At 42.2% G+C, this 18,026-nt stretch overlaps 2 protein-coding genes across 2 annotated transcripts; both read right to left on the reverse strand.

Annotated features, from left to right (window-relative positions):
- Positions 1-4,365: 4,365 nt before the first annotated feature.
- LOC138957874 (uncharacterized) lies at positions 4,366-9,706 on the reverse strand. Its single transcript, XM_070328913.1, has 4 exons — positions 9,258-9,706; positions 8,401-8,573; positions 7,873-8,026; positions 4,366-7,294 (listed from the first exon to the last, which is right to left on the reverse strand). The coding sequence occupies exons 1-4, from the start codon at positions 9,449-9,451 to the stop codon at positions 7,189-7,191; spliced, it is 627 nt and encodes a 208-aa protein (XP_070185014.1). The 5' UTR covers positions 9,452-9,706; the 3' UTR covers positions 4,366-7,188.
- Positions 9,707-9,935: 229 nt separating this feature from the next.
- LOC138957876 (uncharacterized) lies at positions 9,936-13,137 on the reverse strand. Its single transcript, XM_070328915.1, has 4 exons — positions 12,850-13,137; positions 12,152-12,216; positions 10,892-10,999; positions 9,936-10,526 (listed from the first exon to the last, which is right to left on the reverse strand). Exons 2-4 carry the CDS (start codon positions 12,180-12,182, stop codon positions 9,973-9,975), a joined length of 693 nt encoding a protein of 230 aa, XP_070185016.1. The 5' UTR covers positions 12,183-12,216; positions 12,850-13,137; the 3' UTR covers positions 9,936-9,972.
- Between the last annotated feature and the right edge of the window lie 4,889 nt (positions 13,138-18,026).

Raw genomic sequence — 18,026 nt, forward strand, 5'->3', positions numbered from 1 at the left:
AGATGGCTCTTGTCCTCTACAGTAGCCCCATAGTACCATACCATGAGGTTGAAGGTCAAAACACTTTCAATGCTGGCTCTGTAGAACATTGCCAGTATTTCAGGGCAGACCTTGAACTGCTTGAGTTTCCTCAGAAAGTATAATCTTGAATTGCACTTGCTAACTACCTTGGCTATGTGTTTTGACCACGAGAGATCTGAACTGATGATGCAGCCCAAGTATTTGTACTCTTGTACTTGTTCTACCTCTTTCCCCCCTATCACTAGTGGCTCTGTTTCCTTTTCCCCTCTCCTAAAGTCTGTGATCATCTCTTTTGTTTTGCCCACATTGAGGTCTAGGCTGTTCTGGTCACACCACTCTACTAGTTTGTCCACCTCCTGTTTGTACACTGTGTCATCATCATTCTGTATCAGGCCTACCAGAGCTGAGTCATCAGCAAACTTCGAAAGTTTGCCATTGGTGGCTCTACAGTCGTTGGTGTACAGGGTGAAGATTGTCGGAGACAAACAGCAGCCTTGTGGACTCCCTGTACTGATCTCGAGGCTGTCTGAGATGACCCCGTCTACTGCCACGTACTGAGATCGACCCACCAGGAAGTCGATAATCCACTTGATGATCTGTGGACTGACTGACAGAGCGTTCAGCTTGTCGTACATGAGGCTAGGCTTGACTGTATTAAACGCGGAACTAAAATCCACATATAACACTCTAGCTGAGGTGTTGGGCTTCTCTAGATGTTCAAGGATGCTGTGAGCGATCAGAATGGTAGCGTCGTCTGTGCCTCTGCGTGCTCTGTAGGCAAACTGTAGCGGATCCATCTGATCCTCAGTTTCCTGCAAGAGACGCTTCAGCACCAGCTTCTCAAGACATTTCATCACCACTGGTGTCAATGCTATAGGCCTATAGTCATTGTTTTCTTTGCAGATTGCTTTTTTGGGGACTGGGATAATTTTGGAGGTTTTCCACAGAGAGGGGATTTTGCCTGCCAGAAGGCTCATGTTGAAAATTGCTTGAAAAACACCAGCTAGTTGTTCAGCACATGTCTTGAGTAGCCTAGGGTGAATGCACCTTTAGTTCTCGAAATTGTATTTGGCAAGTAACCTATTGAAAAATAAAATGAGAAATTGCTGTTGAGGATAATCGGTAAAAAAAATACATGAATAAAACTCGGTGTACTTACCACCAGAAAAAAACTGTAACTTGCCAATGTCTCAGATCTAACGACAGGTAACACTGAGAAGCCTCTTGTGCAGGTAATTGTTCCAGCAGGGGAAAGAACTGCCACTTTCACACCTGAACTGCTACCGTTTATGTTCCTTATTCTTGGAGAGAGAGAGAGAGAGAGAGAGAGAGAGAGAGAGAGAGAGAGAGAGAGAGAGAGAGAGAGAGAGAGAGAGAGAGAGAGAGAGTGAGAGAGAGAGAGAGAGAGAGAGAGAGAGAGAGAGAGAGAGAGAGAGAGAGAGTTTTGCATGTTTTAAATTGGTTATTTTTCAGTTTAATAAAAAACAAGTCGCATAAGGCGAAAATACAATATTTAGTCAAGTAGCTGTCGAACTCACAGAATGAAACTGAACGCAACGCAACGCAGCAAGACCGTATACTCGTAGCATCGTCACTCCACCGCCCGTGGCAAAGGCAGTGCACGTGGAATTGACAAGAAGAGCGGGGTATTCGTTGCGCTGAGAAGGATAGCATGCTTTTCTGTACCTCTCTTTGTTTTAACTTTCTGAGCGTGTTTTTAATCCAAACATATCATATCTATATATTTTTGGAATCAGGAACCGACAAGGAATAAGATGAAAGTGTTTTTAAATTGATTTCGAAAAAAAAATTTTGATAATAATTTTTATATATTTAATTTTCAGAGCTTGTTTTTAATCCGAATATAACATATTTATATGTTTTTGGAATCAGCAAATGATGGAGAATAAGATAAACGTAAATTTGGATCGTTTTATAAATTTTTATTTTTTTTTACAATTTTCAGATTTTTAATGACCAAAGTCATTAATTAATTTTTAAGCCACCAAGCTGAAATGCAATACCGAACCCCGGGCTTCGTCGAAGAGTACTTGACCAAAATTTCAACCAATTTGGTTGAAAAATGAGGGCGTGACAGTGCCGCCTCAACTTTCACGAAAAGCCGGATGTGACGTCATCAAAGACATTTATCAAAAAAATGAAAAAAACGTTCGGGGATTTCATACCCAGGAACTCTCATGTCAAATTTCATAAAGATCGGTCCAGTAGTTTAGTCTGAATCGCTCTACACACACACACACACACACACACACAGACACACACACGCACACACACACGCACATACACCACGACCCTCGTTTCGATTCCCCCTCGATGTTAAAATATTTAGTCAAAACTTGACGAAATATAACAAGTCGCGTAAGGCGAAAATACAATATTTAGTCAAGTAGCTGTCGAACTCACAGAATGAAACTGAACGCAATGCCATTTTTCAGCAAGACCGTATACTCGTAGCATCGTCAGTCCACCGCTCATGGCAAAGGCAGTGAAATTGACAAGAAGAGCGGGGTAGTAGTTGCGCTAAGAAGGATAGCACGCTTTTCTGTACCTCTCTTCGTTTTAACTTTCTGAGCGTGTTTTTAATCCAAACATATCATATCTATATGTTTTTGGAATCAGGAACCGACAAGGAATAAGATGAAAGTGTTTTTAAATTGATTTCGAAAAAAAAAATTGATAATAATTTTTATATATTTAATTTTCAGAGCTTGTTTTTAATCCGAATATAACATATTTATATGTTTTTGGAATCAGCAAATGATGGAGAATAAGATAAACGTAAATTTGGATCGTTTTATAAAAGAAATATTTTTTTTTACAATTTTCAGATTTTTAATGACCAAAGTCATTAATTAATTTTTAAGCCACCAAGCTGAAATGCAATACCGAAGTCCGGGCTTCGTCGAAGATTACTTGACCAAAATTTCAACCAATTTGGTTGAAAAATGAGGGCGTGACAGTGCCGCCTCAACTTTCACGAAAAGCCGGATATGACGTCATCAAAGACATTTATCAAAAAAATGAAAAAAACGTATGGGGATATCAATCCCAGGAACTCTCATGTCAAATTTCATAAAGATCGGTCCAGTAGTTTGGTCTGAATCGCTCTACACGCACGCACGCACACACACACACACACACACACACATACACACACACATACACACACACATACACCACGACCCTCGTTTCGATTCCCCCTCGATGTTAAAATATTTAGTCAAAACTTGACTAAATATAAAAAGAGTGCAGCAACAAAAACAACAGTCCAGATAATGTTATGGTCGCTGTATCCCCGATAGACAAACATATTACTGCCCGTGTATTTAAAACAATAAAGCATTTCATGCGCCTGTGCTCGTCAACTTTTGATCCATGGTTGATTCTATCTGAATGAAACACTGCCCCACTGTAGTTCAGTTCAGGGATTTGAGCGACACCAAAGAACGATCACCCGTATTATCGACAGTGCAATAGACTGAACGCGGTGATTCCCCTTGTTGTCTGGAGACTACACACACGCCACAGGCACCTGATGTTCATTTTGTTTTGTTTTGTTTAATGTGTGTGCTTGTTTGTTTTTTGGTTTTCTGTTCCATTGTTGTTGTTGATGCGTTTTGCTTTCATATTGTCGTTTTTGCACAGTACTTTCAGGTAACACTAGAACGTTGACGCGTAAGACATAGGATTTTATTTCAGGTATAAAGGCATACAGGAAATGGTGTAGCTTTGACTAAGCATTTAATCTTAACATTCAAGGTAAATTGAAGAAAACATGAATTCAGATTGCTCACGCGCGCACACACACACACACACACACACACACACACACACACACACACACACACACACACACACACTCACACACACCAGGGGCGGATCAGTTCATTTTATGGGGGGGGGGGGGGGGTTCCAAAAGTATATTGTGAAGATATGGGTGTGAAGGCGCGAAGCGCCTAGCTTGCTAGGGGGGTCCGGGGGCATTGCCCCCCGGAAAATGTTGAAAAAAAGGATGCAAAATGGTGCAATCTGGTGCATTCTGAGGATGATCATTACCAGTTTCAGGCAGCAGATTTTGTCACTGATTAATACCCCAAAAATTGAAACTCACTGTAAAAGTAAAGAAATGCATACCTCATTCAACATATAGTCTTTACTGTCACTCAGCACTAAGCATCCTTCGTGGAAGGAGCTTCATACATGTTCAGAATCGGGCTGCAAATGTGTCTCAACAACAACCCAAAAAAACACCCAAAAATTTTTTTTTGGCTGGGGGGGGGGGGGGGGTCCGGAAACCCCAGAACCCCCCCCCCCCTGCACACACACACACACACACACACACTGTCACACACACCCACACACATACACACACACTTCAACCACAGCGCATCCGCTTTATGCCAACACTAATGAATAAACACAAATACATTCTGCATCTATACTAAAAGTATGATTGTAGTTCATACAAACATAAGTGTTCATCTTTTTTAAAGGACTAAAATGCTAAAAATACTTATCACAGGCGTCAAAATCGTGACTATTTTAAACTGTAAAAGAAATCAGTATTGACTTCGAAACAGTTAACTGCTCAACGGATGTCCATGTATCACATATCAACACGAAATGCTGCAACCACGTACTATCACATTATGATTAAATATCACCTGCCGATGTATATTGCACTAAGACATTAATAAAACAAAATCATAATAATACTTCAAATAGAAAGCAGCTTGAACAAGTACAGAAAGATAAATACCAAAGTCACACACAAATAGGCTACACACGCACATACCCCGAAGCATGCACTCACTATCTCTCTCTCTCTCTCTCGCTCACACACACACACACACACACACACACACACACACACACACAAACACACACACACACACACACACACACACACACACACACACACACACACAACCAACTGTGCGCAAAAAACGTGATACAAGTGGGCTTTTAGCGAAACAAAACAAATCACCAGGCAGGGTTAAGGATTTTCGATTCACCGGGTTTGTCTCCTGTACTAGCTGACACCGGGTTTGTCTCCTGTACTAGCTGACACCGGGATTGTCTCCTGTACTAGCTGACACCGGGATTGTCTCCTGTACTAGCTGACACCGGGATTGTCTCCTGTACTAGCTGACACCGGGATTGTCTCCTGTACTAGCTGACACCGGGATTGTCTCCTGTACTAGCTGACACCGGGATTGTCTCCTGTACTAGCTGACACCGGGATTGTCTCCTGTACTAGCTGACACCGGGATTGTCTCCTGTACTAGCTGACACCGGGATTGTCTCCTGTACTAGCTGACACCGGGATTGTCTCCTGTACTAGCTGACACCGGGTTTGTCTCCTGTACTAGCTGACACCGGGATTGTCTCCTGTACTAGCTGACACCGGGTTTGTCTCCTGTACTAGCTGACACCGGGATTGTCTCCTGTACCAGCTGACACCGGGTTTGTCTCCTGTACTAGCTGACACCGGGATTGTCTCCTGTACTAGCTGACACCGGGATTGTCTCCTGTACTAGCTGACACCGGGATTGTCTCCTGTACTAGCTGACACCGGGTTTGTCTCCTGTACTAGCTGACACCGGGTTTGTCTCCTGTACTAGCTGACACCGGGATTGTCTCCTGTACTAGCTGACACCGGGTTTGTCTCCTGTACTAGCTGACACCGGGTTTGTCTCCTGTACTAGCTGACACCGGGTTTGTCTCCTGTACTAGCTGACACCGGGTTTGTCTCCTGTACTAGCTGACACCGGGTTTGTCTCCTGTACTAGCTGACACATTCATTAACCTGCAACCTTCCGTGCGCTTATTGCCCATCTATCTCCTTCTATTTTCCTAAATGACGTCACATGCCACGCGAGGTCTTATGTGTGCCGGTTCCAGTGATACAGTTTGAAGTATTGGTGAGCTGTGATGTTTTCAAAAAGCATTTAGAGTTTTCACTGCTGGTGATTTTGATCAAAATCAACCTTGCGATTAAAAGTTACTGTTTATGTCTCAGCTGTAAATGTTTTTGGGTTTTTTTAATTTTGCGAACAACAACAAAAGTTAAAGGCCAAAAGCATGGCCTGCTTTGATGTTACAGATGTAACCGAGTGCCGAAACACTACGATCACCTCGGGAAGCGAAGTGCAATCAAACAGGTTTGAAAATGTTAGGGCTAATTTCTTAGCCCTATAAAAACTGTTATGCAAACCCGAAGGTTTCCATGAACATACAGACAATCGGAAACTACCAGACCCCATCACAAACAGATTTCCACAAACCACGGGTGTTGACTTAAAGGCCAACAACTCGGATGCAGAGTCTGCTGTGAAAGGAGCGGTAGCCTCCCCTGTCACACAGTCATAAAAAGGGGTAAATTGTACCTTTGGATAAAATGAGTTGTTAGCGTCATGAACTTATAACACCCACATTTCTGGGAATTTAACGCAAGGGGTACGGGATTGTCGGAAGCTGTGCTCCGGAATGCATAGTTATTAGCAAAATGACCTGTTTTGGTTTTGACATTTCGCAAAGGTTAACTGCTCCTGCAGAGTCCAAAAAGCTAAAAATGTGAAAATCAATACATTCAACTTTTTTTTGCACGCAACTTGAATGTCCGTTGACGACGTTTGCCTTTTCGCAAACTGTCTCATATACTGTCTATTTTCCTGTGTAAGCAAGCCTTTGGCTAAACAGGAATGTGTTGTTCGTACCTTAGTCACGCTACCTAAATTGTCCCTCCCTTCGGGGCACACTGAGCCGTTTCAACCTTGCATTCCATTCAGTTGCATATGCCCCTTGCCAGTTGTCTTCAATATCAGCAGCGCTTGGACAGTAGAACGACTCTTCATTGGCACTCTCTTTCAGTTTCCTGACCATGGCAAAGAATTCATCTAACTGTGCTTTATTCTGGGTCGCTGTGTTGTCAAAGACAACGTACCTCTGTTCACATTGTTCTACAATTTTGGTCAGTACTTTGGGAGCTTGTTCCAAAATCGAGCCAATATCGTCGCCTTCGTTGATTTCATCTCCGCACGCAAAGACAATAATCATGTGCCTTAGCACATTGATGCCCATGACATCGTTCAGGCGTCAGAACTCTCTCTCTTCCTCCTCCGTAAAGCGCTCTACAAGATATTCTCATGACGTAGCAGACGACGTCGAACCCACGCACAAGGCTGGAGCCAGCGAGACACCCGCCGTCAACTCTTCTGTTGGTGTCGTGGTTTCCTGGGCTGTCCACAACCTGGTGGTAAAACAGTTTGATAAGTCTTTGAGACTAAATAAGGCGACTATTTCATACCAAAGGTACATTTTCTTCTTGTGTGTGACATGAGAAAACGGTAAGGATGGTTGTTATAAGTACTGTGAACACCACGCAGTTGACACATACGTGCTACTGCCATGGACAGACAGACAGACAGACAAACAGATAGGCAAACAGTTCATCCGAGTGTCTGACAATGCAAAGGCCACCCTTGTCAGTTTGATTCATTTTTATTCGTGTTGTCATTCCGTACCTCTATAGATTCAGCACACTCAAAACAATTGAAATATTTGTTCAATGGGCAGGTAAACTTACTTGAGGAAAGAAAGACTAGTTTAGAATTAAACACACAAAAGACGAATAAAAACAAAACAAAATACAGAAACAAAGAAACAAACAATCAAAGAAACAAAAACACAACAACAAAACACAAATAACGATGTGAACAAATTGTGCGTGTGTTTTTGGTTAGGTAATTGAACATTAAATAGAAGAAGGAAAGAAGGTGGCAAAGAGATTTTGACATTCACAGAACACTTAAAGGTTCATTGACTCACCTCAATGTGTGTGTCTCTTTGATGAGGTTGCCACATCGTCTGGCTGGTTGTGGGGAAATATGACGAGGGCGTGGACAAGCTATACGGATAGTCAGATCTTTGTGGAGCGGTGTGTTCACCGTGGAACTCTTGCTGCTTATCGAAGTCACCTCATCTGCACACAAAAAACGAACGAAAATAAGGTTTTATGTCCTCACTGGCCAATAGACTAACTCCGGAATAAAAATATTCCCCTTTAAAACTAAGACTAACGTGTGATTTTGTTGTTACCTTGGTCTGCGTGACAAATGTCAAAACGTCAACATAACTTTATGGCATGGAATATACGGAGGCAAGTTGCCACTGCGCACCGCGACGAGTTGACACCCCTGGCAGGTTGAAAGCAAGCATAGAATGAAGTCGGAGCAGGGGCTAAATGGGAGGGGGGTATCATCTCCGAGTTATCATATACAGTTGACCAGTGTCCGAGTTTGTCATAAGCGCTCTCTGTCTCACTTGTTTATGATTCTAAACAGTTCTCGCGGTTACCTGGTCGCAAGACCACCATCTTGAGACTGTGGTTCTGGAGTTTCGTGACATCTTCCACATCCACAGCAACGACACAGTCATTGTCTGCATCTGGTACGCTCTCTTCTGGCAGTACCGACCTGAACCAGTCAGAGTCAAGTCCGTGTTCCTCTTGTGCCGCTTGGGAGAGACACCTGAAATGTAATCGTTAACAAAGGTGATTTTATGGATCCCAACAACAGACGTTTTAATCTACCGGTAGATTATCAAATCTCTACCAAGTATTTCTGCACTGGATTAGCTCTCTACACAAAACCGGTATAAATTGGGAAAATGGGAGCCTGATATACCGGTAGATGTTTACCAAGCAGAGAGCTCCGTCATTGGCTAGTAAACATACCGGCTAGAAAATGCCCCCAAGTGCACAAAAACTGACTTTTTACTAGGTGGAATCTACAAGAACAAGCAACGCTTCAATAATCAATACAAACTTATTTCTGAATGTCGTCTTCTTGGCACGCAAGCATACACAAAAGAAAGTGAGGAATAAAACGCAAGAAAGACTGAAACAAATAAGTAATATTATGACAAAAACAGAATCACGTTGTGCCGTGTACATGTACATACTTACAAACACACACACACACACACACACACACACACACACACACACACACACACACACACACACACACACACACACACACACACACACACACACACACACACACACACACACACACACACAAATATAGTCCATCCAGCAAAACCTGAATTTGTTTCTAGAAACACAAAAACACTGTCAAATCTTATTCTAATACAAATTAGTATCAAGTAATGCACAAGGTACAACATGTGTAGATTAATTATTTCCATACTTGACAGTTCGGTGAACGTTCTTGTTTGCGGTGACCACGACCACCTTGCGAAAGTAACTGATGCGTTTGGCAGCCTCCAGAACTGCCGCTTTTGTTTTGGTTTCAGTATTCTTGGTGTAGGTCAAAGTGACCGGAGAATGGCCCAATAGATGGTTGATCACGTGCCGCATGGATCTGTCCCAGTCACGGTCCATTAACAGGAGCCACTCCTGGAAGAAATGATACACTCATATTAAAATGTATGGTCTTTGTTTTTTGATCTTTTTTGTCTACGAATTTACGGTGTATCAGACCGAGAGTCGCGTAAACTTTGCCTCTGTCCGATTTTTCTTTCAGACTGGTGCCTTTGATCTGTCTCTGTTTTAAAGAAGTTGAAGGGTTTTCGTCATTTATTCTTTGTCTGCCTGTCTGTCTGTCTGTCTGTCTGTCTGTCTGTCTGTTTGTCTGTTTGTCTGTCTGTCTGTTTGTCTGCCTGTCTGTCTGTCTGTCTGTGACTTTATGTCTTTCGTTCGCCTACCACAAGGTGTATGTTCGCCATTCTGTCCAGCCAGTCAGTCAGTCTTTCTATCCCCTCTCTTTTCCCCCTACCCCCACCCCCTAGTGGTGCTCAAACTCATTCACCGGAGCAGACACGTCGCTCAAATGAGAAAATCTATTTCATTAACAGAAGAGAAGTTGCTCAGGATGGCATAGCATCGTCCTCAAATAAGGTGCACTATCTGCAAAGCAAATCTCTTGCCTTTTTCTCGTCTGTCTCTACACACAGGAAACACGGCACGTTAGTAGTGGTCGCTGCAATGGTCACTGCTCGAACCAGTTCATCACAGGTCACCTTTCCAAGCTCTTCGGGACCTCCGTAATACACTCTGGCGTCACCAAGTTGGCCATCAATCTCTTGTTGCAACGTTTCTGCCGTGAAACCCTCGTCTAAACGTACCGTGCAAGGCAGAAGAAGGAACTCACGGTGACAAAAGTTCAACAAGGACAAGGTTAGCATCCGTGCACATCTCATGCAGAACTCTCTCATTTCAAGTGTCAGTTCTTCTTTCGTCTTTGCGGGGTTTTCGTCTCCAGAATCCTTGGCGTACAGCGTTAACAGTGCTGGAGGTAGCCCTTCACCGAGGACGAGGGCTTGCAGAATGTAGCAATCTTCAGGGTACGTTCTAACTGGTAAGTTGAGATGCAGCGGCAGACGTTCCGAAATCCACGCAAAGAACGGTTTTCCGTTGGCCCATTTCTTCAAGACTTCGTGGACTTCTGAAGAAGGCTCTGTTTTTGTGAGAATAAAGAATGCTCATTGCAAGCAAACATGGCAAGTATTGATAGTCTTTTAGATTTTTGTGCGCGCTCACACATTCACATTTGCACGCATGCACATACGCACGCATACACACACACACACACACACACACACACACACACACACACACACACACACACACACACACACACACGCGCGCGCACACATACACACACACACGCACGCACACACAAACGCACACATACACACACACACGCACGCACGTACGTACGCACGCACACTCGCACGCTCGCACGCACGCACGCACGCACATAATGCACATATCTTGAAAACTTGGGATGGCTGTGTCTCAAAATTCATCAATGTAACTTGCCTAAGTGGAAGACGATCTCATCTGCTGTTTGTTTGAACACCTTTCTGTTGAAAATGGTGCGGGCCCTCCGTAGTTTGACGAGAGTACGACACTGAGTTTCCTGTTCATCTGGAACCGACAAAACCGCTACTACACTAAATAAAGGAGTTAACTTCCGACTGTCTGTCTTATAAAGGACAGGTTGGTAGACAATTAAGTCACTAAACCTTTATCCTTGTTAAATAAAGTTCGTTGGTTCGTTCGTTGGTTCGTTCGGTCGGTCTGTCGGTCGGTCTGTCTGTCTGTCTGTCTGTCTGTCTGACTGTCTGTCTGTCCGTCTTTCTGTCCGACTGTCTGTCTGTCTGTTTCTCTTTAGCGTGTGCGTTCGTATGCGCGTGTTAGACTTTGTCAAAGATTGCTTGACCAAAAATTCAATTTGTTTAAAAAATTAAGGCGTGACAGTGCCGCTTCGACTTTCACTAAAAGCCGGAAAAATGACGTAATCAAAGACGTTTATTAAAAAAGTGAGAAAAAAAGGTCTGGGGGTATCACTTGGGAGAATTTGTATGTAGAGTTTTATAATGATCGGTCGAGTAATTTTCTTTAAATCGTTTCGCTCTACACACACACACACCATCACCATCCTCTCGATTCCTGGTCTGGTGAAAAATGTTTTGGTCAACACGTGCCTTAATGTTAGAGAATGTCCTTTTTCCGCTTGCAATAGACAAGAATGCGATCGATACTTCAGAAGAGAGGGACAGACGACAAGAAAGGTGGATAACATACGGTATTGCCATTGCAGTGCACCATATGGCTATTTGACCAAACAGGTCTGAACCTAGGTGACTAGCCTACAGCTAAATGTTATAAAAACTAACAAGACAAAGTATGAATTTGAATTAACAATATGAGCGTGAATTGTATTCTAATAATTGACACTTTAAATGTTGTCAAGTAATACACTTTTTCATCTAAATAATACGGTTTTGTCGGTAGGTGATTTTCATAACAAATGTCAAATGTATTTCTAAGTCATTTCATTAATCTCTGTCAATCGATTCCCCGTCTATGTTAAAACCTTTAGTCAGAACTTGACTAAATGTAAAAACAGAGAGGTTTATTTTCATAGTCAACCGAAGAGGAGAGACGTGCCTTGTTCCTTAAAGTCGAACATCCGTCTCCAGGTAAATTTAGCGCTGCCAGTACGGGAAGCTTGACCTTCATCAGCTGCGCGCCGATGTTAGCCTTATAATTTAACACACACACATTAAGACTTACATTCGGTGAGTCTGTCCAGTATGTCCTGCATCACGTCGTCGATCTCCCAGTCCTCATAACAAAAACTGAAATAAATGAATGAATGAATTAACTAAGTAATTAAACAATACATGAACGAATCAGTCAATGCGTCAATCACATAATCAATCAATGGATGAATCCATCCATCAATCAATCAACTAATCAATCAATCAATCAATAATCAATCAATCAATAATCAATCAATCAATAATCAATCAATCAATAATCAATCAATCAATCAATCAATAATCAATCAATCAATCAATCAATCAATCAATCAATAATCAATCAATCAATCAATAAAATAAATCAATTAATCAATCACAAAGACAAATAATAAATCCCTTAATAAAGAAACAGATTCCATCCAGCCAGCCAATCCCATCCACCTAATAGTTAAATCAAGAAATACGAAATTAAATAAGCTTTCATAAATGATATCACGAGAAGCTTCTACACTCGAGAGAAATATGACATTAATTTGTAGTTTCTAGGCATGCCTTACTTGAAAAGCGTGATTTAGACTTAGAGCGAGAGAAAGTCTAGGTACAACCACTTCCACCACCTGCAATTCAAAGATTAACAACAGTAGTATGTATAGCATGCCACCAGAACCACCACCACGGACAACAACAACACATTTCAACAACTAAAGAACATGCGCATATCCTACTCACTTTGGTTATTGTCCTGTGAAAATCACTATGAATGTGGTGTCTTCTGGTCTCACCTCGTGCCCAATAGATAGATATGCATAAGTATACTTATTATAAGCAAGCCTGGCATCAAAGTTGATAATAAAACATTGTCTGAAAGCATATCACAAAAAGCGGATAGCAATCAAGTTATCTTTGTTATCCGCAGGTTGAGCCCGCAGATTGAGCCAGCAGGTAAACTGTATTATTTACAATCGAGGTGCGTGACGCAGTTACTCAGCGCAAGAAAGTAGCTAGTGGCCTCCGAAGCCTCAGCCCAATTGAGTTATAGGCTAACTAGCAGCGTCGCGTGCATATAACCACCACAAGAATTGCGCAGCGATGTCTACGTCTGACACACACACACACACACGCACACGACGACCCGAGACTGATCGAATGCGAATCGCGGCAGGACATTAAAGCTGTGGTCTATTTGTGACTTTCCGGGGCTACGAGGTTGAAACAAAAAGGGATGAAAATCATGTACAGAATTCTGTACAGCAAACGCTACCAGAAACTCCACCTATACGGCGTGTATGACCTTGAGAGCTTCAGTCAACGCTTGAATTTTGCAGGGATAACATCCGGTTTGCTCTCTCAAGATTGATCTTATTTTATCTTCAAGAGATATCAAGGGGAAAAAATAAACGCCCCGGCGAAAATTCGAACTCACGACCTCGAGACTTCGTGTCTGATGTCCTAACCACTAGGCTACTGCGCCAATTTAGAAAATGATGGGAAAACATTGATATGAACTTATGTTATTCTTGAAGCAGCATGATTTATATCTCTATCCGCCCATTGTTCAGAAGTGAACACATGTATAACTATTTCTTAGATGTCTGTTTTCAAGAGCTTTGGAGAGATTCAATTACTGTTCTTGTTATTTTTCTTGCATGTTGTAAATAGAGATATCGCAGTTATTTGCATGGTGCGAATGCCGTGTAGCATGACGGTGTAAACATGTACTGCGATTCCGTGAAACATGTGTGCAAATTAAGGCAAATTTGAGTGGCAATTTGTACGTTTTTGCAACGCATGAATGGTAAATCAAGCGTAGAATGATATGAAAAACAAACAAACATGCGTTTCTATATTTGACAACACTGCTGGAGTGGCCTAGCGGTTAAGACATCGGCCCCGACATTTCGAGGTCTTGAGTTCGAATCCCTGCCAAGTCGCTTATTTTTTCTGCTCGATCCTTCTTGACAAGTATGCTCAGCTCTGAGAGAGCAAACCGGATGTTATCACTGCAAAATTCAAGCGTTGACTGAAGCTCTCAAGGTCATACACGCCGTGTAGATTGGGTTTCGGGTAGCGTTTGCTGTACATAATTCTGTAAATGATTTTCAGCCCTATCTTTTCAAACTCGGAGCCCCGATTAGTCATAAATAGACCACAGCTTTAATGCGGCGATCGAAACCCACTGGGTCGGTGTATCGTGCGACATGGGTTCATTGGCAGAACACCAGAAAGACTCGAAGCGCAGAATAAAGAAGTATACCTGACTGACCGAGGTAGGACGTGTTTTATTGTCTTTAGTTTTCTTTGGTCTCTAGTTTTCTTTGTTCTGTAGTTATATTGCAGTTGGCTGGTTTAGAGCTCACGGCGCAAAGAAGGGAGCGGCGGAATAAAAAGCACATGCACGGTTACTTTACCGCCTTCCTGCTAGTGACAGCTTAGTTGCCCGAATGAAAGTTTGCTTAACGTAATAAAAATAAACCTGCACGACTCTTATCCTGGTTTACTATTAGTTGCAATATGTCTACCCTCTACAGACTAAGCCACGTATTCAAGATATAGAAACGACGAATGCTGTAACGAAGAAATAAAACCCACATGTAAGCACGTTCCATTGTAAAGCTTTTATTGCAGTTTAAAACTTAAGGCTTCCCCTTGTAAAAGCGATGAAATATTCGAAAAAACGAACCTTTTTTGTAAGTTAAAGGAGTGCTGCGGCCAGACGTAGCAAAAGAATGGGGCTCAACGTGCTTATTTCCAAATCGGACTTGTTCAAAAATCCGCTACTGATAAAACGTCTAAGATTCTACTGTTAACATGTAAACACGTCAATAATCAAATGATCACACCTAAAAAAGAGTAATGGAGGAACAATATAGAACTGAACACACATACACTCACACTCACACTATCACACACACACACACACACACACACACACACACACACACACACACACACACACACACACATTTCTTTACTGGGAGGTAAACGAAATTTCAAGCAAGAAACACAAAAAACGTCAAATGAAACGTGTACAAGTGTTAAACAATTTTTACAAGGAACTTAGTCGATAAATATCGACAGGGGGCCGACAAATGGTTTAAATGGGAAATGTGTGTATATGGGTGTGGGTTTGAAACAAACAAACAAACCAACCCATGTGAACCCCGGGCCGCAGGCCTTCGATGTAGTGATTGAAAAAAAAAGGATGTTCTCAAATGGTTCAATTCTCATTTGGTCTGATTCTCAAATGGTACCGGTATACTCCCCCCCCCTGGCCGCAGGCCTAGGAGTAAAATTTTATAGACACTGACCTTCTTCCCAGGGGTCATTGACCCAGTTTTAGCTATGAGAGGTGGTTCGCCCAGAGGCTGTAGAGTATACTGGGGCGGTCTCTTTGATGTCTTGAGAGGAAACTTGGCCAGGGTAGTACATGCACCAGAACTGGTGGACACCAAGGACAAACATGAAATCGAAGCAGTTTGCTTTCAGAGGGAACGGTCGTCAGCAACTCAAACTTCTCTGTTTTCTTTTTTTTTAAAATCTGACTTTCTTTGTGGCCCCCTGACTCCGCCCCCCTCCCTCTATAAGGACCCCCCTCCACAAGGACCGATTTTTGTCAACATTTTAAAGGTCGCTAGAGAGGGGTTCCACTGTATGACCTAACCGCTACTGGCAGACGGCCTCAATCTTCACGCGCAAAGACGAGATTAATAGGTGCTCGGTTTTGGTATTTTGAATTACATTACATTAAACCTTTGTTGGGTTTCATGGTCATGGCAACAGCCATAATAATATTACATGATGTATAATATCATATTTCAGCATATGTGAATTACATGTCATCATGCTAAACTGTCATACATTTTTATTCCTACATTATTCTGATTGATCACAACCAAACCTACTATCATTGGACACATCCAAATGCAAGCGCCTGTTCTTGACAATTTAGATCAGTGCAATTTCCTGGGTCGGGCTTTGCCACAGACACTCACGGTTTGGCCTGTAGGTAAAATGTACAATGTATTTTCTGATTTGTGCACAAAAGCTTTTTTTCTTTTTTCTTTTTTTTAACATAACAATGTTTAATGTCACTGTATGTTTAAAAGACCATGGTCATATTTGTAAAAAAAATGTTAAATTAGAAAATAAATAACATTTTGGTTCATGATTTTTCCTACACCTGTGCTAAAGATAAGAAATAAAAATGTCGGGTATATAAGTCACTCAAATACAGCTAGGTATGAATGGCTCGGTTTGAGTTTGTTGCAGTTGACCCTGCACAAAGCGACATATCATGTTTTTGTTGAACAATTTTGACGTCACCCCTCCCATAGGGTGACGTATTTCACAACTTCCTGTGTTACACAAACTCTGTGATGACCAATTTTGACGTCACCCCTCCCATAGGGTGACGGATTTCACAACTTTCTACAGATGAACAATTTTGACGTCACCCCTCCCATAGGGTGACGGATGTCACAACTTCCTGTGTACACAAACTGATGACGTATTTCACAACAAAATGGCGCTGCCCATGGTCAACCTCTAAACTATCCGTATAGAATGGGGGCGTCCTCGCCCCCATAAAAACATAGTTACATCTGAGATAAGTTAACCTTTCAACGGCCGTAAACAAGGATTTACCCCTCAACATGCTAAATTTAGAACGGTATTTCTTATACTAAAGCATTATCTCCAATACCTAGTTGCTATTCGTTCCTTTTATATGATGTATGCATTTTTAATTTGGGACACGTCCATTGGGCGAGCGACCTATTTTAATTCTACTTCCCGTTCTGGGGTTTGGGGGTGGGTAGACTCCAGCCTTAAATTATATTCAAACGACCCTCCTTGTTCAAAGCCATTCCTGGTTGACCCTATAATACACTCAGACACATGTAAACCAATATTTGCGGTAAACAGCCTACACGTACAGAATCCCCGATTTCAGCAGTGCATTAGCCGGTTAGTTGTGTTTTTGCCGAAGGGAGTTGCTCGGTTTGCATAAGCTGTGCATCGATAGTGCAATCGAAGCCGGGATTCGTGAGTGCCGCGCTAGATTGCACCATGCACCAACAAACAGACTGTGTGCAAAGCTATATCAGGTGGTGAACTAGGCAAACAAACGGTAATACGACGCTATGGGAATGCTTTCAAAGTTGCTGGCGAATTGGTCAGTACAAGTATAATGTAAGTTTATTAATCAACATTCTTGTCATTACTGCTTGTTGCAATCTACTGACTCGCTTATTAAGTCCAGAGAAGGCACGACATTTTGGTCCAAAAACGTGCTTTGGGTTCTCGGCATTTGTAGGTACTTGAACACCATAAAATCATTGTGCGATGTAATTTTGTTTCATTGTTAACCTCCTTCTTGCAAGAAAGCTTCAATTTTCAAAATGGTTTATTAAAGGCACAGTATAAGCCTCCCGTAAACCATCACAGATACTGCCAGGCTCTACACACAGTGCAAACACCCTTTCATTTAAACACTCCCCGCTTGAGAACATCCTAGGTGCCCTCCGTAAAGAGCGAGCAATTTTCAAAGAATTTATTTTTGCGTGGTTTATCTTACCCCTGAGCCATCGTGAACCCGTGTGATCCAGTTTCCCCTTTTCACAATGTAGTCGTCAGTTAGTAATTTGAATGCGACTCGATGTGAGCTTATCTGCAATAGCACGTTATTATGTACCTCTGACTATGCACGAAACAAACGGCTGTAGTTCACAAGAACTCTAGCGATGGCTTTTGACTGTTCAGAGGAACTGGCGATAGGCATAAACCGTCGTGTGCTACGAGAACCACGACCTTGCGTGACCCTGCTTCCGGGCTTTTCTTTTTTCAAACTTTCAAAACTTCGAATTGTACTGATCTTGTCTTGATGAAAAAAGAATTCTTTTATGATT

The sequence above is a fragment of the Littorina saxatilis genome, unplaced genomic scaffold (genome assembly GCF_037325665.1).
Source record: "Littorina saxatilis isolate snail1 unplaced genomic scaffold, US_GU_Lsax_2.0 scaffold_1432, whole genome shotgun sequence".
Taxonomy (NCBI): Eukaryota; Metazoa; Mollusca; class Gastropoda; order Littorinimorpha; family Littorinidae; genus Littorina; species Littorina saxatilis.